General features: G+C 61.7%; 1 protein-coding gene across 1 annotated transcript in view; it reads left to right on the top strand.

Annotated features, from left to right (window-relative positions):
* The window catches only part of Dnah17 (dynein axonemal heavy chain 17), a 95,356-nt gene that overhangs the window by 24,589 nt on the left and 54,668 nt on the right, over nucleotides 1-16,099 (top strand). Inside the window, exons 19-30 of the mRNA XM_026408392.2 lie at nucleotides 960-1,214; nucleotides 2,764-2,933; nucleotides 3,496-3,718; nucleotides 4,902-5,018; nucleotides 5,135-5,221; nucleotides 7,101-7,253; nucleotides 11,551-11,799; nucleotides 12,342-12,464; nucleotides 13,041-13,388; nucleotides 13,485-13,576; nucleotides 13,839-13,965; nucleotides 14,832-14,984. Coding sequence (XP_026264177.2) covers nucleotides 960-1,214; nucleotides 2,764-2,933; nucleotides 3,496-3,718; nucleotides 4,902-5,018; nucleotides 5,135-5,221; nucleotides 7,101-7,253; nucleotides 11,551-11,799; nucleotides 12,342-12,464; nucleotides 13,041-13,388; nucleotides 13,485-13,576; nucleotides 13,839-13,965; nucleotides 14,832-14,984 — 2,097 coding nt within the window. The remainder of the gene's footprint in view (nucleotides 1-959; nucleotides 1,215-2,763; nucleotides 2,934-3,495; nucleotides 3,719-4,901; nucleotides 5,019-5,134; nucleotides 5,222-7,100; nucleotides 7,254-11,550; nucleotides 11,800-12,341; nucleotides 12,465-13,040; nucleotides 13,389-13,484; nucleotides 13,577-13,838; nucleotides 13,966-14,831; nucleotides 14,985-16,099) is intronic.

Genomic DNA, 16,099 nt, shown 5'->3' with positions numbered 1-16,099 from the left:
GGGGTCCACAGTGCTGGGCTCAGGTGTAGCCGGGGACCAACAGAGTCACTGAGAAGCAGACCCAAGACGGGTGCCCCAAAGCTGAGACATGCACCCTGGGGCCCCCCTACCCACCCTGGGGCCCAGGTGGAGCTTCACCCCCGAGGACAGACTGAGGACGGGCCCGTGGGCTCAGGACAGACCACTCCAGGCCGTGCCTCGGTGGCTGTAGGAACTGCTCCCGGAGGAAGCCTCTCTCCACCAGCGAGGTCGTGACACTGCAGGACACCAGAAGGGACAGAAAATAAAACCTGGTCCACGAACACACGCACCACCTTGGGACTCACTAATCACGTGATCCAAACGTTCTCTTTTTGCACACCACTTGAGTGGGATCTGTCACTTAAAACTGAAAAGATCCAGTCCAGCACAGGCCTCCTGAGCCCTGCTCCAGGCTCCAGGGGTAGACGGCTTTCCACTCCCCACTCTGCTTCTTCGCACCACAGGGCCCTGGCACGTGCCGGGTGGTTGCTGGCTCTCTGCCTGCCTGCCATCAGCTCTCCTCCCAACGGTCATTTCTCAGGGGCACTCCCTGGCCTCCTCCGCATCACACCTTAGAGCAAGGGTCAGAGCCCGCAGGTGTTGTTTCTGTGCTTCTTTGATGGAAGTCTGTCCCTGCACCTGGACAGCACACCACATGCGGGCCCTCCTTTGCCTCGTGTCCACCCTAGCACAGGGCACACGGCAAGGGCTGAGTAGAATGGAAGGAGGGAATTGACGTGGGAGTCATCCAGGTCCTGGGGGCAGAAACCACACTGGCAAGTCTCCCAAGAGAAGGCGCCGGCGTCAGACCCGTCCCCTGTGGTGGGAGCTGGGCGCCACTGCCCCACCCACAGCTGCTTCCAAGGCAGGGAGGGAGCATCTGTCAGAACCGCTGGCGGGCAGGCGGCTCACCCCCGGCCTCGCCCGCCCGCTTTCAGACGGAACTGGAAGACCAGACGGACCTCATCGAGATGCGGGAGGAGCTGTCCGGGCTGGTCATCAACGCCATGAAGGAGGCGGAGGAGTACCAGGACTCCATGGAGCGGTACTCCTACCTCTGGACGGACGACCTGCAGGAGTTCATGCGGAACTTCCTCATCTTCGGGCGCGTGCCCACGGCGGAGGAGCTGGACACTCGGACAGACATCACCATGCCCAAGACGACGCCGGCCCTCAAGCAGTTCCAGGAGCAGGTGTGCCCAGGCTGCCCGAGTCCCCCAGTCAAGGATGCCAGGGCTGGGTGTAAAGCCCGGTGTCACCCTTGAAGACATGGTCTCGCTGTTGTTCGGGTCTGCTGAGGCCCCTAGATCAGGGGACAGTCACCACCAAGAGGGAACTGTGCAGAGGAGGGGTGGGCGCACCACGCAGGCCCCAGGCCCCAGGCCCCAGGGCAGGTTGGGAGGTGGGGAAGCACGGGTCACATGGGCAGAAGCCCTGCTGCAGGCTGGGGAAGGACCCAGCAGTCGGCAGGCCCAGAGCTGGCCAGCATCGTCCCCCCACAGGCAGGCCCAGGGCTGGCCAGCATCGTCCCCCCACAGGCAGGCCCAGGGCTGGCCAGCATCGTCTCCCCACAGGCAGGCCCAGGGCTGGCCAGCATCGTCTCCCCACAGGCAGGCCCAGGGCTGGCCGGCATCATCCCCACACAGGCTCAGGGCTGGCCAGCATCGTCCCCCCACAGGCAGGCCCAGGGCTGGCCAGCATCGTCTCCCCACAGGCAGGCCCAGGGCTGGCCAGCATCGTCTCCCCACAGGCAGGCCCAGGGCTGGCCAGCATGGTCCCCCCACAGGCAGGCCCAGGGCTGGCCAGCATCGTCCCCCCACAGGCAGGCCCAGGGCTGGCCGGCATCATCCCCACACAGGCTCAGGGCTGGCCAGCATCGTCCCCCCACAGGCAGGCCCAGGGCTGGCCAGCATCGTCTCCCCACAGGCAGGCCCAGGGCTGGCCAGCATCGTCTCCCCACAGGCAGGCCCAGGGCTGGCCAGCATGGTCCCCCCACAGGCAGGCCCAGGGCTGGCCAGCATCGTCTCCCCACAGGCAGGCCCAGGGCTGGCCAGCATCGTCCCCCCACAGGCAGGCCCAAGGCTGGCCAGCATCGTCCCCCTACAGGCCCAGGGCTTCGGTGGCTGTCTTGAGTGGCTGGGGCCGCCCTGGGGTGCTGAGGGCAGGGGACAGTGTGCCTGTGTGGTGTTGGGGATCAACCCAGGCCTCAGCAAGCGCTCCGCCAGGGCAGGGGTACCCATCCCGAGAGCCAGGCCCTGGGAGAGCCCGGGAATGGCTGCCTGCAGCCCAGCGCCCTCCCGTGTGGAGAGCACGGGAGGCCCCAGAGGTCAGAGCACCAAGAGGCACAAGGTCAGGGACGTGCCCAGCAAGGAGCCCTCCCAGGGCGACCCCAAGGCACAGCGAGGAGACAGCCTGTGAGCAAGTGCCACCTGGCCCTCAGGGGGGTGGCAGCTGTGCGGTTAGAGAGCCCCAGGGCACCCAGGGTCCCTCGGAGCCTGTGACCACCTCTGCAGCTCCCGGCCCTGCCTGCCCCAGGTGTATCTGACTCTGTCCCGACAGGCCACCCCCTTCTCGGGGTGAACGTGGGGCTAGAAGGCCCCCTGGGGAGAAGACACCTTGTCACCAGGGTCCCCCGGGAGCACGCCAGCCAGGCAGCTGCCCTCTGCAGCCCAACCAGGAGGCAGCGCCGGCTCCCAAGGTCAAGGGCGGCGGCATCTTGACGGCCGGCGGCTGGTTTTCCAGATCGACTCGTACGAGAAGCTGTACGAGGAGGTGTCCAGGTGCGAGAGCGCCAAGGTGTTCCACGGCTGGCTGCAGTGCGACTGCCGCCCCTTCAAACAGGCCCTGCTCAACACCATCAAGCGCTGGAGCCTCATGTTCAAGCGGTACCTGAGCGACTACGTCATCAACAGGTGGGCAGGCGCCCGGCCCGCCCCCCGCTGCCCGCCCTCCTCGGCCCGCCCCCAGCTGCCCGCCCGGGTGGGGAGGCTGGGAAGGAAGCCAGGACATCCTGGGCGGGCCCTGAGCCCCCCAGCAAGGGCAGGTTCCTGCAGGTGGTGTCCCCGCTGTTGACCCCTGTTTATGGAGCACCACAGTGTCCTCGTCAGACGCCAGGGAGACCCTGGGGGGCCCAGAGCCCAGCAGGGAAAGCTGACGGCCAGCCGATGCCCAGGAACTGAAGCACAGGCAGCAGTCGGGCTGTGACGGGCACGCTGCCCAGAGAGGGCGTCCCACACCAGCCCACCCCGGCGGCCAGCAAAGGCCCCTGAGCGGCCGCCCCCAGCTAGGACTCCCACATCAGCTCCAGCTGCATTGGCCGGGCCTGGGTGACGTCAGGGGACCCAAGGGGGCCAGCGGCCCTCCCTCTCCAGGCAGGGCCCCACCACTGTCTGCTCCTCTGAGGGCCTCCAGTCCCTGTCGAGTGTGGTGCCCCGGGGCTGGGGGCCTGTCACCGAGGTCCCCCTGGTCCCTCAGCCTCACGGACCTGGAAGCCTTCATGAAGTTGTCCCAGTCGGGCCTGAAGAAGCCGCTCAAGGAGGGAGACTACGATGGGCTGGTGGAGGTGATGGGGCACCTGATGAAGGTCAAGGAGAGGCAGGCGGCCACCGACGGCATGTTCGAGCCCCTGAAGCAGACCATCGAGCTGCTCAGGACCTACGGGGAGGAGCTGCCCGAGGAGGCCCACCTGAAGCTGCAGGTAGGCGCCCTGGGCCCTGGCCGCGCCCGCCCCAGTGGAGACAGTGTCCCAGAGCAGCAGGCAGGGCACTCAGACCCTGGGGAAAGAGGAGGCTTCCTGGAGGTCAGGGCTCTGGGGCGACCTCCAGGGTCCAGGGGTCCCACACCTTCTCCTGACACTGGGTCCACCATCAAGGAGGTAGGGGGAGACCGAGGTCACAGAGGACCCCTGGAGAGGAGGTGGTCAGGGAGCGGGGACAGAAGCTGCCCTCACACAGCACTTTACAGCCCATGGAGTGGTGGTCAGTTGTCAGCATCAAAGAAGGTGTGGGAGGCACTGCCCAGCCTCCTCCGAGGCCACTAAGGACACCAGCCTTCCCAGCCTGCCTGTGTCTCTTCTCTCTCTCTTCTCTATGTCCCGTCCACCAGGCAAAAACTCTGCTGTGCCGAGGCCTGCTCCCAGGAGCCACAGGGGAAGGACCCTGTAGCCCCCTGGGGTTGGTGGCCAGGGCTACCCTGTGCTGCTGGGAGCCTGCCATGGGCCTGTCAGGTTGGGACCACAAGTGGTGCTCTGCCATCATGTCCTAGGCCCTCCGGGACCTGGTGAATGGGAGCACTTGGTCAGCCCCGCGGGGCTCCTAGGCCACGCGTGGGGCCACTGGATGTGAGGGCAGTGCCAGAGCCCCTGCTGCAGCAGACCCCAAGTTGGTCCACCTGGGAAGCAGGGCGGCCCTCCGTTTGTAGGCAGAGTTCACAGGCCAGGAATCTGCTTGCTTCCTTTAAAACCTTTGATGGTGATAAGGGCAGCGTTTGCCCAGGACAGAGAACAGCCATCCTGGAGGGGTGGGGTGGTGAAGGAGGGCAGCTTCCTGGGTGCCAGGCCGCAGGTGAGAGGGGATGGGTAAGTCCTACCTTGATGGTGGTGGTCACCCAGATCGCCACCTGGGGCAAGACTGCAGAGGACCACACACCCCCAAACACGCATGCTCACACACACGCGTGTGCATGTGATTCAGATAGGAAGGGGGAGGGGAGGGGAGGCTCCGACACCCGGGCAGCAGAGTGCACGGCCCAGCGTCCTGGCTCGCCATGGCCAAGGGTGTCCACGGGGCCGCTTATGCAGCTTCTCATGTGTCAGAGATCATCTCACAACAGCAAGTTTAGAAAAAAGGAAAAGGAAAAGACCCCCTGCCCTCGCCCCACAGGAGCTGCCCGAGCAGTGGGCCAACACCAAGAAGCTGGCCATCCAGGTGAAGCAGAACGTGGCCCCCCTGCAGGCCAACGAGGTCAGCATCCTGCGGCGCAAGTGCCAGCAATTCGAGGTAGGGTGACGGGGTCAGGGCCGCGCTGGGGCGGGGGCAGAGTGGCTGTGGCCCCCTCGGGGATACCAGGCTGGGGTGGGCCTGGGCCAGCACGTCTCTGCACCGCTCTCCTGCAGATCAAGCAGCAGGAGTTCAGGGAGAAGTTCCGCAGAGAGGCCCCCTTCTCCTTCAGCAGCCCCGAGCCCTACAAGGCCCTCAACAAGGTAGGTGCACCGGGAGCCGGCTGCCGGCCTGGACCAGCCCCAGCCCTCCTCCAGCTGGCACTCCTGCACGTCCAGAAAGAGCCTCAGCAGGGCCTGCCTCGGGGCCATGCACGCGAGTGTGCATGGGTGTGCATGGGTGTGCATGGGTGTACGTGTGTATGCGTGTGCATGTATGTGTGCATGTATGTAGGTGTGTGCGCGTGTGGACATGTGTGTGCATGTGTACATGAGTGTAGGTGTGTGCGTGTGTACACGATTGTGCATACATGTGCATGTGGACATGCAAACTCGGGCGTGCCCCCCCACAGGCCCCCACGCTGTGTGGCAGTGCCTACAGCTGTGCTTCAGGCCCGTGCCCCAGGCCGCCTCACAGACCTGCTGTCCCTCAGCCTGGCATCACCTTGCTGGTCCCGTGTCTGTCCCATGCTGGGCCTCGTCACCTGGGCCTAACACTCGCCTTCCATCCCTGACCCCTTCCTCGCTCTGGCCCACCGTGTCCAGCCAGATGCCAGGATTCCTACATGTCCCCACTGCATTCCCACTGCCCAAGTCCATGGTCAGTGTCCACTGTAGAAGTTCACAGGTCCATGGAGCTGGCTACCCACTCAGACTGGGGCTCTGTGGGCCAGAGCAGGTCAGGTGCACAGGGCCTGGGGTGCCCCTGAGCAGAGCAGCAACCCTGCCAGTCCCTCTGCTCCCAGCCTGGTGCCCAGGGCCCAGACGGCTGCCTCGCTCAGCAGCAACTCGAGCTACAGCAGACACGAACGCCAAGATGTCCAGTGGTCACCTCGCCTCCCCTGCCCTGAGCTCTGCTCTTGTGCTGCCCAGCTCTGAGGCCCATCCTTCCAGAGGGCTGGGGCGCTCCCTCCTCCTGGCGTCTGCTCACACTCTTTCCCTCCGACCCCCAGAGCGGTCCATCTGCAGGGCCCAGGCGGAGCTCACTGGAGAGATGTGGGGGAGGGGACAGCCATGTGATCAAAGCCATGGCCTCCAGTGAGTGACAGGGCAGGCTGGGCCCTGACATGCATGTGCCAGGAAGGCTGTGCAGGTGTGTGCCCATGTTCAGGAACCCGCTTTGTCCCTACCTGTCCCATGGAGCTGTGCACCGTGCAGATGTGTGGCGGACACACACACACACACACACACACACACACACACACAAACGATCGTCCCTCAGTACCCAGGGGGATGGGTTCCAGGGCCTGTGGATGCCAGATTCAACAAGGCCAAGTCCCTCGTAAGAACCTGCAGTGTTTGCACAGAACCCACGCACACCCCCGTAAGTCACCTCTAGACTAGTGATCAACCAGATGCGTTGTAAATGCCTTCAAATAGTCGTCACACTGCAGTAGTTAGAGAACTGACCAGGAAAAAGTCAGTCTGGACCCGGTCAGTGAAGGTCCAGGTTCTCTCTCTTTTTTGCGAATATCTTCAGTCTGCACTTGGTTGAATCCCAGGGTGAAAACCCGCGGGCGTGGAGGCTGGCGAAGACGGTCGGCACTTGGTGCCAGGGTCTGGGGCAGTCTTTCTCCTCCCTGGCCTACCTGGACCTTCTGACTGTCAGAGCCAGCCAGCATCAGTGCGTCCTTTTTAATAAGATAAAAACACAGTATGGGAAGTCAGAGGGGACCTCTGAATTCAGAGACCAGGCACCTGCACGGATGGCCTAATGCCCGGGCCAGGCCTGCCGAGGTGGCCCCTTCCTGCACTCCAGAGCAAGGGCCAGGGCTCACAGCGGAGCACATTGTCTGCTGGGGCCCTGAGTGGAGCGCTGTCCGGAGGACACTGGAGGACAGTGTCAGGACACGGTGGAGGAGAGGGGCAGGACAGGGGGCTGGCACCGGCCCCTGACAGCCCCCGCTGGCCCCTCCCTCCCCAGCAACAAAAGAGCATCGCGGCCATGGAGGACATCATGGAGGCGCTGTGCAAATCCGGGAGTCTGTTTGAGGTCACTGTCCCTGACTACAAGCCACTCAAAGCCTGCCACAAGGAGGTCCGCCTGCTGAAGGAGCTCTGGGACATGATCGTCATGGTGAGTGGCAGAGGAGGCAGGCCCAGGGACACCAAGGGGGGGGGCTCCACGTGGGGCTGCCCGGGCCCGGCAGCTGGTCTCCGGGTCCCTGGGTTGGATTGTCCTCTAGGGCACCCTGCTGCTTAGGGGTGGGGCATTCTCTAGCCTCTCTCTACTGCTGTGCCTCCTCCCGCCACCTCCTCCTCCTCCTCCCCCCTCCTCCTCTTCCCCCTCCCCCCTTTCCTCCTCCCCCCTCCCCCTTCTCCTCCCCCCTTCCCCCTCCCTCCCTCCTCCCTCCCTCCTCCTCCTCCTCTCATTCTCCCTCACGTCTCACCTCTTTTTAAAGACGTTGTAAAGGTAAGGAACACTGCTTGTCTGGGTCCATTCAAGCTGCAGCGGCCACACACCAGGTGGAATGCTGTGCTCATGCACAACAGTTAGTTCTTCCTGTTCAGAGGCTGGGAAGTCCAAGGTCAGGGCAGATTCAGTGTCTGGTGAGGGTGGCTTCCTGGCTCATAGATGGCACACCGTCACTGTGCCCGGCACGGTGCAAGAGGCAGGTCTCTCAGGAGTCCTTCCTCAGGGCACTCATCCCACTCAGGAGGGCTGCCCCCTGTGGTTAATTAGCCCACCCACCATGGCCTCGGAGTGAGGTCTGAACACTTGAACCTGGGGTTTGGGGACAGGGGGACACAGACATCCTGATCCTGGCACCCCGGGTCTATTGGAAAGACCTGTGACTTCCATCTGCCTTTCTACCAACTAACGACGAGGGGCCCCTCCCATGTGCTCATGGCCGTCCCTGTCGCTCTCTGCAATGAGCTGCCATCCGTTTTCCCACTTTCTAATTGGTCCTTTTTGTCCTTGTCTTTTACTGTTGAGTTTTGAGAGTTTTTGTGTAATCTAGAACCTGGCCGTGGGTCGGATGTGTGGTTTGCAAAGATTCCTCTCCATCCTGAGCTCACCTTTTCACCCTCTCAATGGCCTGTCCCAGGGCAGAAGCTTTTAACTGTGACAAGACCTATTTTATCAGCCTTTCCCTTCATGGATTGTGCCTTCGGTGATCAGTAGGTTGGTTCGTTACCTCCATCCCAAAGACGTTCTCCTGTGACTTCTTCCAAGAAGTTGTCCATCTTACACTTAGGTTGGAGCCCCAGGTGTAGTGGACCCTCACAGACTGGCCTACGGACGTGTGGGAGCCCCAGGACTGTTGGTGAAAGGCTGTGGGTCGTCCCTCCCCTGAGCTGGCTCACACCTCTGTCCTGACTCAGCTGGGCGGATTGGAGCGGGGCTCTTGACGGGGTCTCTGTTCTGTTGTGCTGGTCTTCATGCCTGTTCCTGGGCATACCACCCAGGCTTGACCACTGTACCCGTCCAGCCGGGCTTGGTACCAGGCAGAGGAAGTCCTCCCACTTGACTTTCTCTGCCAAGGCTGTTCAATATTCTAGGAAACTTTGGAATCAGTCCGCTGTGCCGAGCCTTCCCCTCCCTGAACATTGTATGTCTCTCCATGTATTTGGCTCCTGTTTCATTTCTTTCATCTTCATTCTGTGGTTGTGACATAGAGACCCTCTACATGTCCTGTCACGTGTACACCTCAGTGTTCATGTTCTCTTTGAAGGGACTGTGAGTGGCACTGTGTCCTCAGTGTCTGCTCCCTCCTCTTTGATCTGGCCTATGCAAACGGGATGAAGCCTTGTGTTTGTCTTCACCTTGGGAACTTACTGAACTCACTTTGCCGTTCTAGGGGTTTTGGTAGATTCCTTGGGGATTTTCTACATGGACAATAATGTCGTCTGCACCTAGGGACAGTTTGGTTTTCTTTTCCAATTTTCATGGCTTCCTATTTCTTTTTCTTGCCTTTTTGTGGTGTCCGGAGCTTCCTGTGCTATGTTGCCTAAGAGTGGTGGGTTCAAACATTCTTGCATAATTCCCAGCCCTAGGGAAAGCACTTTACTATCATGTGTGGCGTTAGCTGTAATTCTTTAAGTCGTGAAAGTTCTTCTCTGTCCCTGCTATTTTCAGTGTTCATCATGAATAGGTCCTGCATCTTTTCAAATGTGCTTTCTGTGTCGATTCATGAGGTTGTAGGACTTAGTCTATAGTCTATCTAGAGCCAGGCGAGTGCTTCATCTCTAGGTGTCTGTCCCCAGACGCGCCTCAGTCCTCCTAACAGCGTGGTTCCTTTAACTCCCTTACCCCTCAGGGCCACTCCGCCACACAGGAGCAGAGGTGGCAGGGGGACTTCTTCCCTACTGAGTTGTGTGCGACTTCCTGCGTCCCCAGCCGTCCTTGAGCTCCCCGTATTAAACTCCAGTAAAGTCCCCCACCCTTTTTCTCACCCTCCTCCCGCAGAGAAGCTGCCTGTCGGCCCCCTGGGTCTCATGCCCCAGAGCGGCCAGGGAAGTGGCCTGCCCTCTGGTGGCATGGGGACCCACCTCAGCGACCTCCTCTCACTGCTTGTCTGCCCTGGCAGGCCCGGGGGCTCTCAGCTCTCTGACGGGAAGGGAACCCGCAGGGATGCTGCATCTGGGGAGAACTGGGGAAACGGGCAACTTGTTAAAAACCATGAACAGCCTTTTTCATGGGGTGCAGGGGAGGGGGATTTAGTGCGGCTGGGGAGGGGTGGTATTTGGGAGGGGGAGAGGCCATGCAGGAGCCTGGAAACCCGCCACTGGAGCGGGTCCAGGTGGGATCTCCGGTGGCAGCTCTGTGGGCTGATGGGCAGCAGGAAGGCCGCGGTGAGGCGAGACTCAGCAGGCGAGGGAGTCGGCCCACGCGTTCTCCGTGTTCTCCGCGTGTGTATGCGCGTGGGCTTCCGCCATTCTCTCTCCTCTTTGCTCATCTGTTTTCACAAGTATGGGAGCTCTCCTCTCATCCTTCTGATGACCTTTAGAATCAGTCACCAAACCCTCCGCTCCTCCCACAGGCGGCTGGACAGGAGATGGGCCAACTCTGCCAGCCCCGCGGCGAGACCCCCCTCCTGCTCTGCCTCTTCCTTTCTTTCCTTTTTGACAAACACCACAGTCAACGGTCACAGGCGCCTCCATTCTCATCATGCAGGAGGGTCCCTGGAGTCAGGGGCTTTGTGGCCGTCAGGCCTAAAGAGAGGGTGCGAATCCAGGCCCCTGGACCCTCCTTCACCACTAAGTGACCTCGAGCCTCTTCCTCGTGAGCGGCTGCGGCCAGCGAGAAAGGGACACTGCCTTGTCCCCTCATGAAGCCCTCCAGCCCAGGGAGACAGCAGAGGGGCGCTCTCCAGGAGATGACTGTAAATATTAACGGGTTCTCCAGAAAGAATGAGCCAGGACATCGCGGGGTCACAGGATGCAGCGCTAGCCTGAACCCGCTGGGTGGAGGGAGGGCTGGCACTCGGTGCCTTCAGGGCAAGCATCCTGCAGACAGTCCCAGTTTGGCCTTCAAGGAACATGGATGCGGGGCAAGCCGGGCCTTCCCGCCTCAGGCACCCGTATCATCAATCTCTGATTCCACTGACTAGTGGTTTCCAGCTTCATAATCAACTTCAACCCACCCCAGGTTTCAGAATGCAGGGTTCATAATCTTCTGTTAACCCTCTTGGTAGGGCTTTCTTCAGGTGGTTTTACTTATTTTGTTTCATATTGTCAAGAATGAACTTTCTTCTAAGATATTTTCATCAGTCAGTATAGGCTAGGTTACTGTGCAGTAACAAACAGCCCTACAAATCCCTATGTATCAAACAACAAAAGTACATTCTCATTCATGTGAACTCCACACCCTCATTCCAAGCAGCTGTCCCTGGGGCAGCTGTCTGTCAAGGGCCAGCTGGCTCTGAATTCCAGGCTGTGAATCAATGGTGCACTTTGGTGATGGCCAAGGCAGGCAGAGAACGCCAAGCCAAGTATGGCCGATTAAGACCTTCTGCCTTGAAGTTCAGGACGGCTCACATTTCCTGGCCAAGGCAAGTTACATGGTCCTTCTCAGAAGTAAGAGGAAGCTGGATCGCAAGGCCCCAACACAGGTTTTTGCCAAAATACATTCTAATGACCAACTTTTAAATTTCAGCTTTTATGATACGACTGGGTGGGGGTTTGTTGTTGTTGTTTGCATCTAACCACTTTCTCAAACTCTGGTTTTAGTTCTAAGCTTTCTTTACTGGAGCCTGGGGACGCAGCTCTGTGGCAGATGCAGGGCCCTTGGTTCGATCCCCAGCACTTCAAGACAGGAAAAAAAAAAATCTTTGCTGGAATTTGCTCCCTAACAGCAAGTGCAGGGAGGTGACGGAGGTGCCCCCCAGGCGTCCCTCGAGAGAGGAGCTGAAGCCAGGCTCCCATTGCAGGTGAGCACCTGCCTGGACGACTGGAAGACCACCAAGTGGAAAGACATCAACGTGGAGCAGATGGACATCGACTGCAAGAAGTTTGCCAAGGACATCAGGTCTCTGGACAAGGAGATGAAAACCTGGGATGCCTTCGTGGGGCTGGACAACACCGTGAAAAACACCATCACCTCCCTGCGCGCCGTGAGCGAGCTACAGAACCCCGCCATCCGAGACCGCCACTGGCAGCAGCTCATGCAGGCCACCCAGGTACCACTGTCGCCATGGGGTGGAGGGACGGCCCCTGGCAGCTGGCCTGCTGCAGGACTGGCTGGCCTGAGCTGCTTGGCTAAGGGGTTGGGGACTGATGCTGCTGAGGTCAGCTGTGGGAAGGGCGGCGTCCTGCAGTCCTGGGGACCCTGCACTCAGAGCGGCCACACCAGCTTTCATTCTCTGCTCTCAGCATCTTGAAAGTCAGTGGTTTTCCAACAGCGGGCTCCGCGGGTCTGTTCTGCACTGGGCCCTGCAAGTTTTGCAGCCATCCTCGTGGTAGGATGCATGTCCACAGGGCTCGGGGAGCAGGTGAACAGCTCCCTTAGGGCCCCAGGATCCTCGTCACCCACAAAGACCCTGTTTCTAGACAAGGTCACACCGGGAGTCCTAGGTGCACTCTGCTGTCACGTGCTTCCACAGGGAAAGAAGGCGGGGCTTGGCGCCTCGAGGGGCAGAGGGGCCGAGCAAAGCGTGTCCACTGCGTCCCTCCTGCTGCCGGAGGGCGCGACCCCTGGCGGAGCACGGCTGCTTTTCCCTAGGTGAAGTTCGAGATGTCGGAAGAGACGACCCTGGCCGACCTCCTGCAGCTGAACCTGCACAATTATGAGGACGAGGTCCGCAACATCGTGGACAAGGCCGTGAAGGAGTCCGGCATGGAGAAGGTGGGCAGCCACTGTCGCGGCGCCGGTTCTGCCTGGCAGCCGGCGCTGACCCGCTCATGCCAGATCCAGAGGCCTCGGCAGCGAGGGGCGTCCAGGAGCCCTCTCTCACCCGGTCATGACAGAAATGTCGTAAAATGCCCGTGTGCAGTGGTGTGGGCACGAGGCAGGGAGGACCCTCCACCTGGGCATTCGTCTCCTGCTCTTAAGGAACACAGGGAAGGTCAGCGTGACCTTGCACCCCCTGCTTTAACGTGTTTTTAAATCAAAATCACCCATGTGCCAGAGGGGTGTCCCTGGGACGTGGGGTCCTCATACTCACCATGGAGGGCCTCTTGTGCCCAGCCTCCCTCACTCAGCCTCAGGCCCACCTCCTCCTTCCCACCTAAGGCAGAGTGACACCCAGGTGTGTCCCTTCATCAGGGGCAGGTGGGGGCCTCTGGGTGCTCCCTCCCGATGGCGACTGTGAATGGCTTGACCACAGTCGCCCTGGCCTCATGCCGTGTCCTGGGAACCGTGAGTCCTCCCCTGGCCCTGCATGTCACACGCTCAGTGCCCTTTGTCCCGTTCCCCTGAAAGGTGCTGAGAGCCCTGGACAGCACGTGGACCACCATGGAATTCGAGCACGAGCCGCACCCGCGCACGGGCACCATGATGCTCAAGGCGGACGAGGTGCTGGTGGAGACGCTGGAGGACAACCAGGTGCAGCTGCAGAACCTGATGATGTCCAAGTACCTGTCGCACTTCCTCAAGGAGGTGACCAGCTGGCAGCAGAAGCTGTCCACGGCAGACTCGGTCATCTCCATCTGGTTTGAGGTCCAAAGGACCTGGAGCCACCTGGAGAGCATCTTCATAGGCTCGGAAGACATCCGGGCCCAGCTCCCAGAGGACTCCCAGCGCTTCGACGACATCGACAAGGAATTCAAGGTGAGCCCAGCCTGCCCGCTCCAGGGCATCCCCAGGAGCCGCTGCCTGGGCCACGCGGGGCCTCCTGACACCTGGGTGGGTCCCTGCTCCCCCCAGGCCTTGATGGAGGACGCCGTGAAGACTCCCAACGTGGTGGAAGCCACCAACAAGCCAGGTCTCTACGAGAAACTCGAGGCACTGAAGAAGAGGTGGGTCCCCAGGCGGCCAGACCAGGGGCTCTGGTGGCAGAGGCCCCGGTGGGGATGGTGCAGAGCCACGGGTTGTGAGCACCTTCACCAGGGGAGCCCCGGCCATGCGATGGGGTGGTGCCCTCCTGTCTGGGCAGGCCGAGGTCGGCCGGCAGGGACGCGAGAGCCACAGGCTGCACGGCTCCAGGATGGGTCCAGCTGCCGCGGTGTGGGCTGGTGGCACCGACGAGTGGCGCTCACCAGCCCCGTCCCGCTCCTCTAGCTTGGCCATGTGTGAGAAGGCGTTGGCAGAGTACCTGGAGACCAAAAGGCTGGCTTTCCCGCGGTTCTACTTTGTCTCCTCGGCCGACCTGCTGGACATCCTCTCCAACGGCAACGACCCCGTGGAGGTAGGCAGCGCCTGGCCTTCCCTAGGACAAGCCCGAGGGGCCCTGAAGTCCACCATCCAGGGGACCACGTCGGGAGCCCCCCGGCGGGACTCACCTGTGTGGCTTTGGGAAGCTGACCTGCCTCGCGGCCTCCTTCGCCTGTTCCGCAAAGTGGGTGACGCCAGTGGCCCAGAAGGACACCTGCTCACCGGCCATCGTCACCACCCTGCGTCACCACCCTAATAACCACCCGGGAGCCAGGAAGAAGGTCTCCAGGGCTCTGAGAGAGGGGGGGGCGTTAACCAGGCGAAAGAAAAGTGACCACACTTGACGGCAGCCCTGAAGTTTGGGGACACACACAGGGGGGCCTATTGCGCCACCCGGCTTCTCACCGTCCCTGGCAGCTGTCCTCATAGGGTTCCTCCAGGTGGCCATGCCACGGCTAGTTAGCCTTGACCAGGATGGGGGAGTGTGCCCAAGGAAGGGGGGGAGGGAAAGGGGGAGGGAGGGGGGAGGGAGGGAGGGAGAGGGGAGAGGGGAAGGGAGGGGAAGGGGAGAGAGGGAGGGAGGGGGAGGGGAGGGAGGGAGAGGAGATGGGGGAAGGGAAGGGAGGGAGAGAGGGGGAGGGGAGGGAGGGAGAGAGGGGGAGGGGAGGGAGGGAGGAAGAGAGGGAGAGGGGAGGGAGGGAGGGGGGAGGGAGGGGGAGGGAGGGGAAGGGGAGAGAGGGAGGGAGGGGGAGGGGAGGGAGGGAGGGAGGGGGAGGGGAGGGAGGGAGGGAGAGGGGAGGGAGGGAGGGGAAGGGGTAGAGACCTTAAAACTGCCCCAGGAGAGTCTGGGCCTGGGGCACGGCCCCTCCGCCCGACCAGTCCAGGTTCCCTCTGCCCCAGGTGAGCCGCCACCTGTCCAAGCTCTTCGACAGCCTGTGTAAGCTCAAGTTCCGACTGGGTGCTGACGAGAAGCCCCTGAAGGTGGGCCTGGGGATGTACAGCAAGGAGGACGAGTATGTGGACTTTGACCATGAGTGTGACCTCTCCGGGCAGGTGAGTGACAGCTTCCAAGGCAGGACCTGGCGTGAGTGTGGCAGCAGCCCCCGTCACCTCGGAGGAGGGACGCACTGCCCCTCTCCTGCACCCCTCCGGCACATGCTCTTGGGCTCCTGAGAGTGCCCAGCCCAGCCTTTCCCACCGCCCTGAGAGGAGCCTTGAGGAGACGGGGCAGGAGAGAGGCTGCTCAAGGTCACGGGACTTGTGGCTGGCCAAGGGGACCGCATCCTGAGAACCGCGGGTTTCAGGTGCCTGCCCAGAGCACTGGCGGCCCTGTTTGGTGGCCTGAGCCCCTGGGGTCCTCCTCCTCTCCCACCCGCGCGCCGGCTGGCCCCTTCCCCAGGCCCCCTGCCCAACTACCCATCGAAATCAGAGAGCGCTGTGACACGGGCACATGAGACCAGGGAGAGAGAGCCCAATGAGGTCCCCAGGCCTCTGTGCAGGACACTGTCCTGAAGGACACAGGAGGTGCTGGGCGGGCAGGGCGGGGCAGAGATCCACCAATCAGAGCTGGTTCCCGGTCCCCCAGGCACTTACTCCCCACCAGGACCTGACCCGTACTGACCACTCACCCAGAAAGCCTGCCATGATCCCCTTGGGGACCCTTCCCCGCAGCAGCAGTTGGTTGAAGGGTTATTTTTTGCTTTCTCTGTTCTGATTTCCTGGTGCCGAAATGGAATCCAGGGCCTCAGGCCTGCGGAGCACCCGCATTGAGCTGCACCCTCAGCCACAGCATTTACCTTTCAAAATACAAATAAGACCTGCCAAAGGCCTTGTGGACGGCATGTCCTGTGGCCTGGCCCTCCCGCCCCGGCATCCCTGGACCAGCAGGCAGCAGCACCAAGGCAGAGCCCCTCGGCTGGCGGGGGACCTCAGCTCTGCTCAGCCCTGAGCAGGCTGAGCCTTGCTGTCTGCCCTGTTCTCTGACTTAGAAACAGTCCGCCTGCCCTCCATGCTTAGTGCCTCGAGCTTGCCAGGGTCAGAGTCGGCCGGGCTGCCAGCCAGGGGGTTGAGGTGGGCACTTTTGTGCTCCGTGGCCTCCTTGACATTTCCACCCCAGGACGAGGAGGAGGACAGATGGCCCTTTTCTTCTTGCTTTCCTTGTGTGTGTC

Source organism: Urocitellus parryii, chromosome 7 (genome assembly GCF_045843805.1).
Source record: "Urocitellus parryii isolate mUroPar1 chromosome 7, mUroPar1.hap1, whole genome shotgun sequence".
NCBI lineage: Eukaryota > Metazoa > Chordata > Mammalia > Rodentia > Sciuridae > Urocitellus > Urocitellus parryii.
This window is presented reverse-complemented; position numbering and strand designations above follow the sequence as displayed.